This window comes from Spea bombifrons, chromosome 4, assembly GCF_027358695.1.
Source record: "Spea bombifrons isolate aSpeBom1 chromosome 4, aSpeBom1.2.pri, whole genome shotgun sequence".
NCBI lineage: Eukaryota > Metazoa > Chordata > Amphibia > Anura > Pelobatidae > Spea > Spea bombifrons.
In genome coordinates, this window is record NC_071090.1 from 77,584,657 (window position 1) to 77,603,306 (window position 18,650).

An 18,650-nucleotide genomic window follows, 5' to 3' on the forward strand; every position below is an offset into this window, starting at 1 on the left:
TCTTCACGATATTCTGGTGAGAAACTTTTGTTTCTTTATTAATTCATGTAGACTATTTTTTTCATATTTAATAAAAGCTATGATTGAGACATGTTTGTTTTTTTTCCTTTTATTTGCCAACCTACCCCCGAGTTATGCACATCTGCCCCCAGGCTTGCCACTCTGCCCCCCTGATATGCCTTCTAACCCCCTATATGCCACTCTGCCTCCAGAAATGCCTTATACCCCCTATATGCCACTCTGTCCCATGATATGCCTTTTAACCCCCTGTATGCCACTCTGCCATATAGGGGTCAAAAGGCATATCATGGGACAGAGCAGCATATAGGGGGTATAAGGCATTCCTGGAGGCAGAGTGGCAAAAAGGGGGTTAAAAGGCATATCATCGGGCACTCTGCCTCCAGAAAAGCCTTATGCCCTCCTATATGCCACTCTGCCTCCCCGATATGCTTTATACCCTCCTATATGCCACTCTGCCCCATGATATGCCTTTTAATCCCTTATATGCCACTCTGCCTCCCTGATATGCTTCAATCCTCCTATATGCCCCTCTGCCCCGTGATATGCCTTTTAACCCCCCTTTTGCCACTCCACCTCCAGATATGCCTTTTGACCTCCTCTATGTCACTCTGCATCCAGAAATGCCTTATACCCCTATATGCCACTCTGTCTCATGATATGCCTTCTAACCTCCTATATGCCACTCTGCCATATAGGGGGTTAAAAGGCATATCATGGGACAGAGTGGCATATAGGGGGGTATAAGGCATTTCTGGAGGCAGAGTGGCATAAAGGGGGTTAAAAGGCATATCATGGGGCACTCTGCCTCCAGAAAAGCCTTATGCCCCCCTATATGCCACTCTGTCCCATGATATGCCTTTTAACCCCCATATGCCACTCTGCCTCCCTGATATGCCTCAACCCTCTTATATGCCCCTCTGCCCCGTGATATACCTTTAACCCCCTTTTTGCCACTATACCTCCAGATATGCCTTTTGACCTCCTATGTGTCACTCTGCATCCAGAAATGCCTTATACCCCTATATGCCACTCTGTCTCATGATATGCCTTCTAACCTCCTATATGCCACTCTGCCATATAGGGGGTTAAAAGGCATATCATGGGACAGAGTGGCATATAGGGGGGTATAAGGCATTTCTGGAGGCAGAGTGGCATAAAGGGGGTTAAAAGGCATATCATGGGGCACTCTGCCTCCAGAAAAGCCTTATGCCCCCCTATATGCCACTCTGTCCCATGATATGCCTTTTAACCCCCATATGCCACTCTGCCTCCCTGATATGCCTCAACCCTCTTATATGCCCCTCTGCCCCGTGATATACCTTTAACCCCCTTTTTGCCACTATACCTCCAGATATGCCTTTTGACCTCCTATGTGTCACTCTGCATCCAGAAATGCCTTATACCCCTATATGCCACTCTGTCCCATGATATGCCTTTTAACCCCCTATATGGCAGAGTGGCATATAGGGGGTTAGAAGGCATATCATGGGACAGAGTGGCATATATGGGTATAAGGCATTTCTGGAGGCAGAGTGGCATAAAGGGGGTTAAAAGGCATATCATGGGGCACTCTACCTCCAAAAAAGCCTTATGTTCCCCTATATGCCACTCTGTCCCATCATATGCCTTTTAATCCCCTATATGTCACTCTGCATCCAGAAATGCCTTATACCCATATATGCCACTCTGTCCCATGATATGCCTTTTAATCCCCTATATGTCACTCTGCATCCAGAAATGCCTTATACCCATATATATGCCACTCTGGCATATAGGGGGTTAAAAGGCATGTCATGGGACAGAGTGGCATATAGGGGGGTAAAAGGCATTTCTGGAGGCAGAGTGGCATATAGGGGGATACACTTACATACACACACATGCTGAAAACACATTAAAAAAAATATTATACATTTTGTACAAAAAAATACATTACTTTACTCACCTTCTACTTCTCTTCACTGACCTGACATCCGGTGCTGCAGCAGTCTGAGTGCGAGGGGGCGGAGCTTCCACCTCACGCTGCTCCCATCACTATGCAGCCATCGGACTGCTGGGAATGTAATCTGAACGGCCGGTGCGTGCTGATGCCGCCGGCCGGAGCTACTTTAACACTTTTTTTTTTATTTATATGGTAAGCAGGATCGGCTCGCCATATAAAGTAAAAAAAAAGTATTAAAGCAGAGCCGGCCGGCGGCATCAGCACGCACCGGCCGTTCAGATTACATTCCCAGCAATCTGATGGCCGCATAGTGATGGGAGCAGCGTGAGGGGTGAAAGGTCAGTGCGAGGGGGCGGAGCTTTCACCCCTCACGCTGCTCCCATCACTAGGCGGCCATCGCACACGGCTGCTGGGTGCCGATGCGGTCGGCCGGCGATACTGTAATACATTTTTAAAATTTAATATGGCAAGCCGGACTAGCTTGCCATATTAAATTAAGAAAAAAGTATTATAGTAGCGCCGGCCGCATCAGCACCCAGCGGCCGCTCAGATTAGATTTCGGGCAGCCTGGGGGGCAATTGCCCCTGGTCCCAGCCCACGGACCTTCCGGCCCACCGGGAAATTTCCCGGTATCCCGGTGGGCCAGTCCGGCCCTGCTAACCGTGTACAAAATACTATCTAAAAGAAAATCATTATAATACAACTAATCTGTAATGTACTATTTTATTTTAAAACGGTAATACACAAATCCAGTTCGGTATATACTAGGTCCCTGCAAATTTTGGACCCAGTTGAACCATGAAAAACGTTCAAATCAAATCGGACCTCCAATTTAATCTGTATGTAAAAATATAAATTGGCTTGGTTCCCAGGAAGAAACTTGGACATAAAAATCCATTGGGAGTGAAAGAGTTTGACTGAGCCCTCTTTTGACCCCTTCCCAGTGTGAAAGTCCAGGCTATCATATGTAAAGCTTGAGATACGGTAATATTTAGGTCAGTGACATAATAGGTGAAAACTTATTTTATGTCTAGATGTTTCCTTGGTATAATTTTTATACAACCACATCACATACATTTACGAACATGCATGGGTTTTTATCTGTTATTAGTTTTGTCTATACTGGTGAAAAAAGGGGAAAATATTTTTTATAATTTTTATCATGATATTATGTGATATAGTGTATGATATGGTTTAAACTAGACATTTATAAATTGCTTAATGTATCCTAAAAAAGTATAACCAAAATGTATCTAAACTCCTGGTTCTTAAAAGGTTATTTAATGTATGGAAGAGAAGCCTTTGATAAATAGGTTATGCCTGCCTACAATGATTGTTGCATTAATTCTCTCCTTACATTGGAGTATTGGATGTTTTGCGACTAAGCAATGAAATGCTGTTTTTCTGGGATTACTCACATATTTGTATAAATACAAACTTCAACATCATAGACTAGAAATTTTGTTTTGTAGTTAGGTGGTATTATTATTATTCAAAACTTGACTGCCAAACATAGAGCAATTATCATAGCAACCAGGAAGTGATTCAATATTTTAAGTTAGTCTAATTGAGAACTTTAATTGCATTTTTATTATTATGGTCCATTTTTTACATTTACCATCACCATTTCAAGAACAATATTTCATTCATATTTCTGATAAAAGTAAAACATTTTCTTTAATAAATAATTTACTTACATTTCACCAAGAGGAGTCCCAGTAAATCAGAAAGATGTTAGACCTTGCTTTAATCTTGACATCAGTAGCTGGCTATAAATCTTTCTGATCTAGTAAAGGAAATTTCAGAGCAACCCTAAATGTTATGATGAATGGCTGTATTGAGGGGCATGTAAAATAGATTTTGCTAAGTAATATGCAGAATAGACTTGAAATGCTAACTACCTTTTTGCAATTGTTCCCATACATTTCGAAAAAGAATACATTTGTCAACAAACTGGTTGGAATTTCATCCCCATGCCTAAATAAAAGAATACAAAGCTTTTGATTATATATTGGATATATAATTTAATAACTGGAGTGCACTTTATCTGTGTTGTTCCACACATGAGGTGCCTATGTGTCCTGGAAAAATAACTGAGGATCAGTTGAGCATAAACAAGATTTCCACTGGGTCGAACCGTCGAATAGCTTTATTTTAAAGGGTTGTTCAATTTAGATTGAATGAAGCAGACTGGTTGCTTCCAGGCTACATGGAAAGCATAGCAATATTGAACTGGTAAAACAACTGACTCATTTTGGGTCCAAATAATGTGTAACAGAAAAGTCCATAAATGAGACATGGGTCTATTCGTGCACTAGCACATCATGCACTAGCACACCACAAAGTGAACTTTTTCATGTTAAGTAAAGCTACTGTTGTGAATGAAAAAATAGCAACTTTGAGTCAAATGAATGTGGTCTTCAAATCACAACCATACAAACTTGGACACGTTCAACTGTAATTTGCATTCACAGTGGGTAGAGCTAGAAGTATCTGCCCACATTGTATTAAATGAATGCTAGAAAAAAAAAACCCTGCATAGGTCCCCAAGGTGCCATATGAGCTCTATCAGCTAACTGGTGCCCTCCCATGTCCAATTAACATATGAAGACCACAGATGGGGCAACTCTCAGTTATTTTGTAGTCACACAAGAACAGTGTCATTTTAAGATGGCCAGAAAAGGTCATTTTCACTGACCTTTCAGTCACAAGACATCAATAACCATACAATTACATTTCAGTCAAAGAGAAAGTAACCTAAAAATGTTTTAATACTCTGTATGATGTGAAAGTTTCTCAGCATGTGTTCTGTAGACAACATTTGAGGTAAATTACCACAACAGTCTCATCTGTTTCTTTAAAGGGGAGGCAGCTGGGGGAGAGTATGCCACGCATGCACACTGCTAAACAGGGAATGTGTTTGGCCAAATACGCCACCAGCAACCCAAGAAGCTGGGGAGGAGGGAAAGAGGGGATTCTGATAATTGCCTCCATGCATTTGCAAAGAAAAAACCCTCACACAGCTAATCCCACTTCCACAGACTGTTGGCTCCACTCCCACAGACAGCTAGCTCTACTTCCACAGACAGCGAGTCCCACACCCTTGCAAAGCCAGTACTCTTGAAGAGCTTTGGAAACCCCTTTCCTGGGAAGTTCCGAGGTATGAGGATCTAGCAACTGGACTAATGTTAAATACATTTTGGGTTAAGTATAAAAAATGTTCTTGGTGCAAAGTTTGAAGAGTGAATCTACCTATAGAGCAACAAGTAAAATGATATTTTCATTGGCCCCTTTTTTACTGTGGTGATCAATTTTTGTAATGTTCAACTACAATCCCTTGTATACATAACGCTTAAAGAGAGACATTGAGGTTTTAATTAAAAACATGTAATTGTAAAGACTCGTCAAGATACACAACAACCAGTAAAAGGGGAAACACAAGCTAACAGGACAGATATAAATTATTAAAATTAAACCTACATTTTTCTTGATAATACACCAGTAACATTGTCACCTTTTACAGTCCTTTATGCTTTGTAATGCAAGGTAAAATGAAACTGACCTTCTTTTAGCTAGGTCAAGGTATTTTAAATTGAATTATAACGGTAGAATATTATAAATATTGTTACTGACATGATCAGAAATGTCAAACAATGTAAGACTGTGCTTTAATGTAAGCATGACATTTAAAATTGTAAATAAAAAAAAATTGAAATTAGATTATTATTATTATTATTATTATTATTATTATTATTATTATTATTATGAATCCGCTGGTTGTCATTTTTCTGACAAGCCTGGTAGAAATCTGCCTGCAAATAGTACATTATGTGGAGCCACTCACATGGTAACGTATGTTATATGTGGATAAAAATCAGTGCTCAGAGAAGAAAGGGAATAATGAGCCCTACATCAGAAAATTACTTAATTTGCAGAGAGATGTGCATGACATTTACAGAAAAGAAAATGGATTCCATCATAAAGGGAATAACTTCCGTAATAAAACATTAAAGTAAGGCAAGCAAAATAGCCCTTCTCTCTTTCCAAGTTAAAGAATGATAGAAAAATATAGTTGGTGGTGAATCACTACTTCTACCAGAACATGAGTCTAGTTATGGAAGCCATTCTTGTGTTAAAGTTAATAAAAGGTAGGGTTATGGTTTGGTTCACTTAACTATTTGCTTTATTTTCAAAGTTTTCTGCATGTTAGAGTCTTTCTTGTGTGTGTGTGTGGGGGGGGTGCAAAAGTAATCACATCCCCATCCTGCATCCTGATGTCACTAGAGTCAACTAGGGTCCACCACTGGAAAGGGTCTTGTGAAGGGGCTATGTGGCAAGGTTCCATTAACTATACTTAGTTCTAAAGTGTAGGATGTGGTAGTGTGACAGGACACCAATTTTTGAGGAAGACATTTTAACATTCAACAAATGTTAATTGTTGTGTTGAATAAAAGATAATTTACACAACAACATTATTACCAGCATGCCTGTCTATCACCGTGCTAGAACTTTGTATTTATCACTGTCAAATTCAAATAACAACTTCAAACAACTGTTCAATGGGCTTCATAGGGCTGCGATAATATCCCTGTAAGGCTTGTCTTGCACAAAAATTATTTCTGCAGTCATGAAAAGGAACTAGAGCTACATTGATGTTTTCTTTTTCTTTTTAAAACAATGATTATTCTTGAGGCTTGTTACCAACTGCAGCTTAGTTCAGATAATTGTGTAATTAGGAATCTTTCATGAATTTTTATGTTTCTGCACCAACTGTGCTGACATCTATAGAACAATATTGCCAAGCGGGCTTATCAATTATCACCAAAAATATTAATCTTCTTAAACAATGTTATTCTTCTGGAGGCCAGCAGATGTGGATGACTGTCTTTTGTGATCCATGGGGCCAGCCTAGGGTTAATGACGAATACACTTAGACACAGGGAACAGTAAAGTCTGTACACAGACACTGGTGTCGGTCACGGCAGTTTGTGGTGTCCGTCAACCTGCTGGTACTCTCCAAAGAAGACTGAACTGTCTGCGTCTGGGGGAGCAGGGCGAGTTGGGGACATCACTGACCTTCTAACCAGCCCAAAACCAAGCAAGCACAAGGTGTGTTTCTATCTCTGTTTTACCACTTGGTGCGTGCTGATTATTGATGCTGAGTACCGAGATATGATGACATACCACGGCTCTTAGTAGTAAACCCACACAGTATTCACCATAGGACCACTAGAGTAGGAAGAAAAGGAAAGGGTAGCAAGAAATAGGAGAGACGGGGAGAGGGGAAAGAAATAAAGGTAAAAAAGGAGATATTGGGGTAAAAGGAAGAGACAATGAGAAGGGGTGTAGAGAGAGGCAGCGGTAGAAGGTGGACATAGAGAGATAGGAGATGGACAGAGAGAGGGAGAAGGGGCACAGAGAAAGGGGAAAGAAATAGAAAAAGGGAGGAGAAAGAGAGTGTGCTTGTGTTTTCAAAGTGTGTAAAGGAAAGTTTGTCTGTGTAAGGGCAAGTGTATGCTCAGATGCTTGTGTGTATAGGCAAGTGTGTGAATGTGTGGGCAGGCATGTTAAAGGCACCCAACTTGGCCAAATACACTAATTGCACAGCTGCAAGCTATGGAGAAGGCCTCCTCCCTTTGTATGTATCCTGTTTTACATGTGAATTCTTATGTTTTGTGGCATCTCACCATTCATGTGTCTAATTAGCACATATTTGTGTGTGGTTATATGAAAAAAGCAAATAAATACAACGTGCCAATTTTGTACAACAATAAGCCATTGATATGATAAGAAACACCTTGCACGTCCCTGGTGATAAATAATTGCATAAGTCATCAGTAGCAGATGCCATTATTACCAGCTTCAAAGACTTTTTTATGCTCAAAGAATAATTGAAGGGGGTGCAATAAGACCTGGGGCACCCTGCATGGCAGTGGCTACAGAGGCTTATGTTAATGCCTCTACATAAAAGCATTTGCAGCTTTATAATAAAGAAAAGAACATATTACTCGCCTGGTTTTAAAAACTAAATTAAAAAGTAGTGGTTTTGTAACGCTTAACATATAAACATTAACTGGACAAATAACATGAAGCTATATTTTCTAATATATGTCCATACATAGTTATACACAAATGTAAGTCTTATAGTAGGGTAATAACATATGGGTTCTATGATAACCCCATGGAAAGGTTTTCAAGTAGGGAAAAAGAACATTCCAAAAATATTATGGTAGGTAGGCTTAATTGTTAGTGTGCCCTCATTGAGACACAAAATGTGTCTTTCCCTTCCTAAACTTTCTTGTAATATCAACTTTTTTGTTGTAAAAATGTCATGAGGCTTTAAATGACAAAAACGATCCTACTGTGCTCATGTAGCCTCAGCCGCTCATGGAGAAAACACTCAAATACTTTTGTAATTTCATTTAAATGGGATTTGTCTCTTACATAGCTTTTTAGCCATAATTAAATTAATTACTAAAACTACGAGGAGCTTGTGTGCTTTGTTTTCTAGTCACTTCAATTGTTTTGGAAAGAATTGTCTTAAAATGAAGGAACTATTTCACTTCAGGGATGCCGGGTTAGTTGGTAGAAGCTGACAAAACCAGCATATTTAGTTTGCTGTGTTCAACTTGTCTACCTTCCCAAACTGACGACTGTATAACGAGATGACTGTTGTTGCCAACAATACCCCCTCTGTGCTTTGGATAGATTGTGACACTGGGCAAGAAGGAAAGGTTGTGATGTTGTGTTAGTATGTATAAACCATGTTAACCGTATGCCTACCGTATGCACATATCTCTCCACATTTCGACTGATCAAACAAGTTCTTTTTAGGGTATGGCTTTTGAGCAACATTTCACAAGGTTGAAACCACCATTCTCCTGCAAAAATATATAACAAATAAAGATGTCTCCTGGCGCTCTTTATAGTAGTGTTGTTTATTTCACCACAATGTTTTCGATCTTACTCATCTTTCTCAAGCCATGAAGAATTGTGAAAAACAGTGCAATTTTGTAGGCAAGCACATTTGCACACATGATACTAGAGGACCAAACTATTGCCAAATTGTGGGATTCTATTTAAAACGATATTACAAATCTTTATGCGATAACATGATATTCACCAATCTAAAAAAAAATCATTATCCATTCATAATCAAAAACAAAATATTTAATTAATTCTAAGCAATAGGTGTATATAACAATAAGGAAAACACATTTTCCCACGTGAATTCTTTTTATGTAATATAATTCAATTTAATGCAATATTGCAAATTGCAAGGTGATATTATAATACTAGCAAATACCATAATAGATATATAAAAAAAACCATAATTAAATACAAACACAAATCATGAAACAACCGTTCTCCTGCAAAATATTACTGTATTTCAGTGCTTCCTTTGGTGAATGAACTCCCTTGTCTCCCTGGTATCTCTAGTTTCTGCATATGTCAGTCCAGGACATAGGCTTTATCGAAAATCTATCTAATTAGGTTTATTTTATCAGCAGGAAAACACATTTCTAATGTTATTTTAGTATCTTTTCAGTGCTGTGGGCCGAAATCACTTGTTTTTGTGTAGTATGTGTTTGAAGAAGATGCCTGAGATTAGTTTTACTATAACTGGTGGTTACAAGTGGCATTTTCAGGGAATCTTATTTTATGTATGTACCGATTTCTGTCAGTTTGATTCCTTATTTGGTCCATGTTTATTAATGATTTGTACTGATATGTCTGCTGTGCTATTATGCATTGTAGATTGTTCAAGACCCAAAATTATTTTGTACATCAGACTATTTTTATAACAAGGTCTGGTGTATGGATAAAAGTAACTCCATCCATCCATGAGTTCTGTTGGAAAAGGAATTACTAACCTTCCATTCTTTTTTAGGTTTGTAACAGTGTAGAACAGTCAAGGAAACAGCAGCGTTCTGATCTCAATGGACCCACTGACAACAACAATGTGTCCGAGGTAAGTTCTAGACAGCAATGCTTAAAAAGTTAATCTAAAAACCTGATCAGGAATCGCTGTAGGAAGTCTGTATGTGGTGGAACATGTCTATATTTAAAATACAACAGCAGTTCACACTAGACTGATCTTTAACTTAGTTTGAGTGGTTCTCATGTAAAATCTTGAGCTTGGAGGCGTTTACATTAACCACCATGCTGCCTCCATCTCTTGATATGTTGCAATACTAAATTGTGACTTCTGCGCTGCCTGAGGGCAAATCATAAGGATAAGTATGACAAATGTAACCAAGATCTGTCACGATACAATATACGCATAATTCTGGCAAGTAAGAGCAAACCTTGCTTTCTTAAACATCACTACTAATTGATACAGAAAGCACACCATACAGAGCAGAGGTTATAACAAATGTCCTTAGTCCTCCAATGTTCTTCTACTGTGCCTATATCATGGCTAATGTATATCCCTTAGTAATGGTGGCACGTAGTGGGAAGTGTGAGTATTACAGAGAAATGATTCGAAGATCTAAAACCCTTTCGTTATCGTTAACAGGCATCCGGCTTGTAAATGAAGTTATAAAACTAGACATGCCTTCTTGTTCAGAAACAAACTCTTTATGGCGAAAAAAAAGTGTACTTCTTTTTATCACCTCGTTTATGTATTCTGTAGGCAGCACTTGGTTTTTCTGCATCAAGAAATATTGAAGTGGCTGAGACGTTAGCTCTAGAAAGTCATTATGTATTTATTTTCTGGACTGGTGACCAGTTAAGTTTAGTGCTCGGTGTAATAAATGCAGAAGCTTAAGCTAAGCAGAACAGACTCTCTGAGCAGCAGGAGTCTGATTATGATAAACAGATGTAATGCTAACTCTACACAAAATCCAAATGAGATAGCAAGTCTAAATAAACTCTATGCATGCATAAAATATATATTTATATACCAATTAAAATACATAGTAACGTGCAGGAAGTATAACAAGATATTAAGCTTGTAAATATAACAAGATAGAAATATAACCGAAAATATAATTCTAAATTATGTGATATTATGAGATGGTTCCTAAAAATGCAAGTAGGAGTAACCTTATTTTAGCTATACGTTTTCACCCTTGAAGTCTTACATTCAAGCGGTTATTTATCCATAAGCAAAAACAACAACTAGCAATGAGATCACGTAGGGCACACGTTGTATTAAGATGAGTAAGTAAATAGTATAATTAAATCCCAAAGTGTGTTGAATGCAGGTCTAAACTAAACTTGAAAACAAAGCTATAACAAATAGAAAATTAGAGGTTGACAGCAGAATGAAGCCTTAATTAGTTCTTGTTCTCATTATCTCGTGTGACATTTCTCCCGCTTTGAGAAATGCTTTCAAAAGGTAACATAATTATTATCCAAAGACATGGAGAAGCTGGAGTGAGCTTGAGCCAAAAGCCTGCCTGCTCCCAAATCTCCAGTAGGCCGGGGATGTGAGCTGAAGCTGACCCAAAGATGATTTAAGGGTTTCATCCTCTATATATGTCCTGTGGAGTTGAAGCAGCTTAGAACTGCACTAATAACTTTTATTTTGTTTGTAGAAATTTTAGAATTAACAGACACTCTGTAGGTTGAGTTCATTTTAGCTACTAGATTTGGCCATTGTCAGTAATATTGAATTTGACAGCAGATAAGAACCAGTCGGTCCATCTAGTCTGCCCATTTTTCCTAAAGTAAAGACACAGACGTTAATCAGTCCTTGGTCTCATCTTAGATTCAGGATAACTTTATGCCTGTACCATGCATGTTTTAATTCCATCACTGTATTAACCACCGCTATTTCTGCTGGAAGCTTGTTCTTTTTATCTACCAGACTCTCAATATAATAAAACTTCCTTACATTACATGAAAACCTCTGATCCTCTAATTTTCGATTATGACCTTTTGTTGTAACATTTTTTAGTACTCTGAAACAAACTTATATGATTCCTTAGTCCTTCCCAATATTTTTATCATGCACTGTCAAGGTCCTTCAGAGTTCTGTAAAGTGGCAGAACCACCTCCCTTATTCTGCTGCTAATGCCTCTCGCTGCACAACCAGCATCCTGCTTGCATTTTCAGATGCTTTAATACATTGCCTGCTTACCTTTAATTCCTCAGAAATAATCACTCTAAAGTCCTACATTCTGCCTTTGTTTTTTTATGCCCCATGCATATTATTCTACTGCATTAAACTGTGCTTTGGCCCCAACATATGTTATATAATATTCTTTCTACTTGGCATTTTACCGTCACAATTCTTTGCTTTACAAGCCTTCGACTACTGAGATGTAGTTATTCGCCAGATATACAGTTGCGTCACCACTACAATGTGACATATATTACAAATGAATGACAGCCCTCTATTCCCAAAGGAGTATGAGAAATCAGTGAAGGTTGTGGAGTTGACAGGTTGAATATATAACCTTCTTGGTCCACTGGGACTAGTGAGTTATGGCCAGATTTTCTGCAAAATATTCATCTTGGTTCATTACTCTATAATTATTGCAGACTAACATTTCTGCCAACCAAATCATACACTGTATTCCAGTTTCACATACCAAACAGTCGTGGTTCACGGGTGAATAATATGCTCGATGAATTATTTAAAGATATTATTGATAAAATGCCAGACAATTTTCCAAGTGTCACATGTAATGTAAATAGAATTTACTTTGTTGCCATCCTAGTTGTTAAAATAGATTTTTCTTTTAATTTGCAGCAGACAAAGAAAGCGGCGTCTTTTCCAAGTTTTGTGGATGGTAAGTAACCCTTTAAATAGCAAAAAAGATAGAATCTTCTAAAAGTATAGATATAATAGCCATTATGTTGTATTTACAAGTATGACCGATCATGTAAGGCAGAGAAGGTTTCTTCAATAAAGTAAAACTATGTACAAATGGATATAAACCTACCTGCAGTGCCCAGGAATCTGTATTATGGACAAAAGGAACCCATCAACCAACCAAACCAAAAACCCACCTATATTGCTTTAACTGAGACTGCTACTCAGCTTACAGGCGCTTTCACATAGATTGCCATGTTGCACACTGCCAAAATAAATCCCATAAAAGTTGCTCTTTTGAGTGTCTGTCAACCTATGGAGGTGATGACTTCAAACTGCCTATTAAACCAGAATACAGTGCTGGTACAAGCAAAGATGGATTCATTCATTGAGAAGAGAAGGTGTTTCCTTGATTTGTTCTATAGGACTTCATTCACTGGATATGATGGCTTTTTTGAGGTGAACTACTTAACGGTTGTATACATCTTTGGACATGCTAACCATATATACCTGCTACTATTTAGTTATAATGGATTAGGGACACAGGCAATTGCATACATAATTGAATTTTGGTACTGAAGATAAATGCGAAAGAAAAAAAGACACTGGGGAATTTATATTGTGATAGAAATAGCTTTGAAAACCATGGACAATAACGTATAAAAAGACGTGTAAAACTAGTTTATTGGAGATTAAAGGGAGAGTTTGCAGGAAAGTTTTGGTCTTGACTCTCTTGCTTCAATATTCATTGTAAATGGCCGTAGCTAGCTCTTTTTGCACCTGAGGTAAGAATAGTGCCCCCCCTGTATATTTTTACACTTCCCTTACACACAACTGCCCTTACACACTGTGCTTTCACATGCCTGCCCAACACTGCTCGTACACATACATATACACTGCACTTACACACACCTGCCCATAAACACATATACATACAATACCCTTACAAATGCCTGCCCAAACACACATTTACACTTTCCATATATACACATACTGCCTCACAGCTTACAGCACTCCTCATCATCTATTCCCCCTTCTCCTCATCATCTGCCCCCCTTTCTCCCCATCATGTACCCCCTTCCGCACTGTCTCCTACCCCACTGGCTCACTATGACCTACCCCCCCCCTTTCTCACTGTCTCCTACCTTTTTCCTCTTACTTTCTCTTCCTCTCCTTCTTCCCTCCTCGTGGGAGTGTGGGGCTTGTGTTTTTCGCTTCAGACTTCTCCTTTGTCACTCCCTGGAAGTGCACACAGCAATTGATGCTAAGCGCCGGCGTATAACATCATAATCCGGCGTTTGGCATAAATTGGTAATAAGGAGCACGGAAGCCGATGTCTGAACCGACAGACCTCATGCTCCCTCAGTGTTAGAGGGAGATCCAACCAGTCCTGCAGCTGCCTCACTCACCTCATCCTTGCTACGGCTCTGTAGCACATTTCTGCAGTCTGAAGGGCTGAGTTTTTAAAGCATTATTCAATGTATAAGACAATTTCAAAGAAATCTTACTGACTTAACTATACATTATACAACAACAGTCAAGTTCTTCAGTACCAGAAGCTCACAATGGTTTGCTCTTGATAATGTATAGTTAAGTTAAGGAGCTGAAACAAACTCACAAGCACTCCTGTCAACTCTCCCTTTAGTGGATAATACTTTATTTTCCAAAACCTATAATAGCATACACATTTTTTTTCCTAAAGAGAAGCTCTCTGTGGGAATATTATTGCAGTACATGTACTGTTAATGGAAATGTAACCCTACACCTAGAGCTTTGTAATCTAGGAAGTTTAGCAGGTGACGTGTAGGGGTTATTGTGGTTCATTGTCCCCTGCAAGCACTGACCTGCCGATAAATAGTGAAAACAGTAGTTCACTCAAAAATGTTGACAGGCCCAAATAAAGAAATACTCTAGCTCTTTTGTATCCAGAATGTAAGATCCAACTTTCACTACTTTGAGGGACATTATTATGACACTATTCTAATTTTATTCATGTCTAAGTCTTTAGTCATGGGGTATAAAGAATGAAGAATAAAAAAATAAGTATACCTTGCATATGAAAGTTTTAGTTAGAGCAATTGGTTATCCCTCGACTCTTAGGTTAGTCAAATCTCATCCACTATGTCCCATACTAAGCTCAGGCACCTCAGTTAAATTGATGGCTGCATCACTTTGTTATAGGGAACTCCTGTAATCCCGCGCAGTCCCGCAAAGGCTGTCTCCTCACTGCTCCATTACAATGTCTCCTATTTTGCTCCGCCCAGGAACAAGTCGGAGTCACGTGATGTGACCTCACTTCCTGTGACTCCGCCTTGTTCCTGGGCGGAGCAAGAGAAGAGACGCTGTGAGGGAACAAATTGCGGGACTGCGCGGGAAATCAGGTAAGGAGGTGGGCGTGATTGGCCACAAATGTGGCGGGTGCGGGTGGGATTGGCCACAAATGTGGCAGGAGCGGAACACCCACATTGCAGGAGCGGGTGGGAGCGGTATTAAAAACAGTGGGAGCGGGCGGGAGCGGGATTAAAAAAGCAGTCCCGCGCAGGGCTCTACATCATACTACCGATTATGGGTCCCCAGCCCATCCAAAACGTAATACAAAAAAAAAAGCCAGGAATATGTATATAAACTTAAGCATGTATGCCCCTTAGTGTCCAAAGTCCAGCTGGGAAAGGCGACACATAACTGTAGTGAACATAATGAACATTGGTTGTACTGGCCACACATAACTGTAGTGAACATAGTGAACATCAGCTGTACTGTCACACACTGAGAAATAAAAGGAACTGAGGAACACCTAAAACTTTTGTTACCCTACTGACAATACAAATGTGGCCTTGTCTTAGATTCAGGATAGCTTTATGCTTATGCCATGTATGTTTAACTTCCCTTACAGTATTAGACTCTAATGAGATCTTATTTATTTACCACCATCTTGGTAAAGTAAAACTTTCCAATCTTTAAACTGTGCTAATTTATTACTAACACTGCATATAAAAACTAAATATGTAAAGTTACGTAAGCTTTCGGGGCCTGAGAGGTCTCTTCCATTTGAAGAAGAGACCTCTTTGATGTTCCAAAAACCTATGTAAACTTTACATCTTTTTCTCTGTTGTCCCAACAAAAGGTATCATCTTCAACTTCTCTTGGGCTAATACAGCTAGATCCATTTTTACTAAAAACAATAGTTTACAATACCAGACAGATAGCCTTTTGAAATGATAAAACTTGACTTTTCTTTGATTCTCAACCTACTGTATTCTGTGGATGACTGCTGCACAATCGTATCAGAACACCACTTAGAAACATGGCAGCGTGCTTCTCTTGCAGACAGCAGTTGCATATTTAACTACTTTTAGTCCTACTTTACGTTTACCTCTAACTTATTAAATGTGAAGTATATCTCAAATGCCCATAGGGACTTATTTTACCAGTACCAACCTTTGCTATTGGCAAGTTTTGGATAGCATCCAATTATGCAGTATTTAGCTGCTCCCATACCCCATGCTTTGGCAACCATGTGTCAGTGAGGTAATAAGAAACTGCTTTACCTTACCATACTGCTTGTGTTTACAGTAAATACATAGGCATAGCTCTTACTCTGAGCATGTACTATGTGTTTAAACAGCATTCCCAAATACTCCAGCAGTGGTGTAGACCACAAACATAGCATGGTTGCTAGTCAGTGTCATGAGTGATTTATCTCCTATGGTAGATGAAGTAATGACCTGAATTAATATATCCCTGTAACACCTTCAGACAGGTGTCATTATGCATTTTCTTCATAGCCCCTGACATTGTGCTGTTGTCACTTGTCACATGGTCTATTTCCTTTAGATTATTTTCCCTTTTCTTTATCGACACACCTGATCCCCTGATCACAGCAAGAACATCAAATGATCATTACGTTTAATCCCCATCAGATCCACATAGTTCACATTCATGACTCTCTAGACGACCTCACTGTATGCTTTTGGAAGGACTTATACATCCTCATGATTAAACCACACGTGAAATCAATTATGTCTGTATATTTCATTTCTGAATAACTTTGCAGGGGGGTGGTGGTCTTTTCCATGAAGCTTTTGCTATACCAGCATGTGGTCAGCTGTCTTAATAATTGATGTGGTTGCAGATTTCCATATTGTACAACAGAGATCCCAATTCATGCTGAAAGAATAATGGATAAAAGAGAGACTTGTTTTATTCCTTGGCAAAACCAATAAAGCAGAAAATAGTGTGTTTTGCAGCTACATTTTCGTTCAGTGCCTATTACCAATTCTTCCTACTTCTTTGAACATCATTAACATTTTCAAACTGTTCTGATGGAATAATCATTCCCATGCTGGTAAAATCTCTTAACATAGATACCTTAACTTGCATATTTATCAAAGGGCATTTGAAATGTAAAAACTTAACTTCGTGTGTCGCATATTAAATTATACATTTTGCATTTGTAGTTGAACTTAGTGGAACATACAGGACTTTTTACTGAAGCATATAATAATTTTGGAGTATTCAGTGAGGACAACATGGAGATAAACAACATATAAACAGGGTGATAAACAGCATGTAATACACAAATATATGGAAACACAATCACTTTGCGGTAGAAGTCATCCCCACACTGAGGTTGTCCCAGTGAACGAGATGTTTCTACAATACTATTGTATTGTAGCTAAGGTAGCACGGGTTCTCAACTTTATAGTTCAAGCAGAACAAATAGCTATCAGAAAGGACTACATATTTTTTATTTACTTTGCAGTTTCTCTCTGATACAGGGAAAAAAAAGAATCTTAGCCTTTTTTCACTAAACTGCAAATTTAAAAATGAAATAACCCAGTGGACAGTAAGTTCTGGTTTAATGTCAGTTTATAGATGGAATGTAGGATGCTGGTAGCCTCATATCTGCAGTCAGGCATATTTTTTCCATATAACAAATGACCTTTCAAACTTAGATTCACAATAACCATTTGCAGCTTGATGATGACATTAACCTAAAAAAAAAAACTCTGTAAATAAGCTAGTCAATCAGCTGCTATGAGAAATTACATTTGAATGGTGGTATTTTTGCTTCACTTAACAAAATGGATAATCCGATAACGATTTGAGAGAACGTAGTTCTTTGGAATCAAATATTGATTGTAGCTGTTTTTTTAAAGAATTGTTCTACCCCAGTCTCCTCATCTTACTTAAAATTAAACAAAAGCACAATTTATGTGCTTATTGACCATTAAAATAACAATGCCAGCAAGTATGTTTCAGAGAACTTGGCTTGTCTTCTACAATCACCAAAAACGAACAAACTACCAATAATGGTAGAGGTACGTGCACTGTACATATATAAACACCAAAACCTATTGCAAGGAGAGCACGTAAGGAAAAAAGGTATATACAAAGTAAATCTTTCTTAAACACTATGATTTAAATACATATAAAAATATATATATATATAATAAAAAAGGTTCTCCAAAATCTGGCATTTTGTTTTATGGCATTATATGCTGGATACCTGATACCTCATCAATGCTGACCGACTTGTAAACTATATTCTAACAGAAGTTCTAAAATAAATATATGTAAAAGGAGAACTGTCTTTTCTGATGAATGATTCATGAATATAACACATCATATGTATTTGATGCTTAGGATGAATGGTGATATTTTGTTGAGTAGGTTGAGTAATAAGAACGTAGCACTGTTTGTAACAACTACTAGGTGCATGCCCTTCACTGCAGTGTTTCTAGAATGGAGGACTTGGGTTTTTTCATTGTATTCTACTCCATGAATTGATATCTTAACATGTCTTTTAATTTATTTTGTGCATTGGATTTTTCCAATTCTATGTGAAAATGTTGCTTGTAATTCATCACTTACCATGATACTTCTTGTATGAAACATGTGTCAAGACACTTGTTTTAGGTA

The 18,650-nt window shown here is 38.4% G+C and overlaps 1 protein-coding gene across 1 annotated transcript in view; it reads left to right on the plus strand.

The window, feature by feature from the left end:
• Positions 1-18,650, plus strand: part of APBA2 (amyloid beta precursor protein binding family A member 2) — a 155,452-nt gene that overhangs the window by 88,247 nt on the left and 48,555 nt on the right. Inside the window, exons 4-5 of the mRNA XM_053464224.1 lie at positions 9,852-9,932; positions 12,666-12,705. Of these exons, the coding sequence (XP_053320199.1) occupies positions 9,852-9,932; positions 12,666-12,705 (121 nt within the window). The remainder of the gene's footprint in view (positions 1-9,851; positions 9,933-12,665; positions 12,706-18,650) is intronic.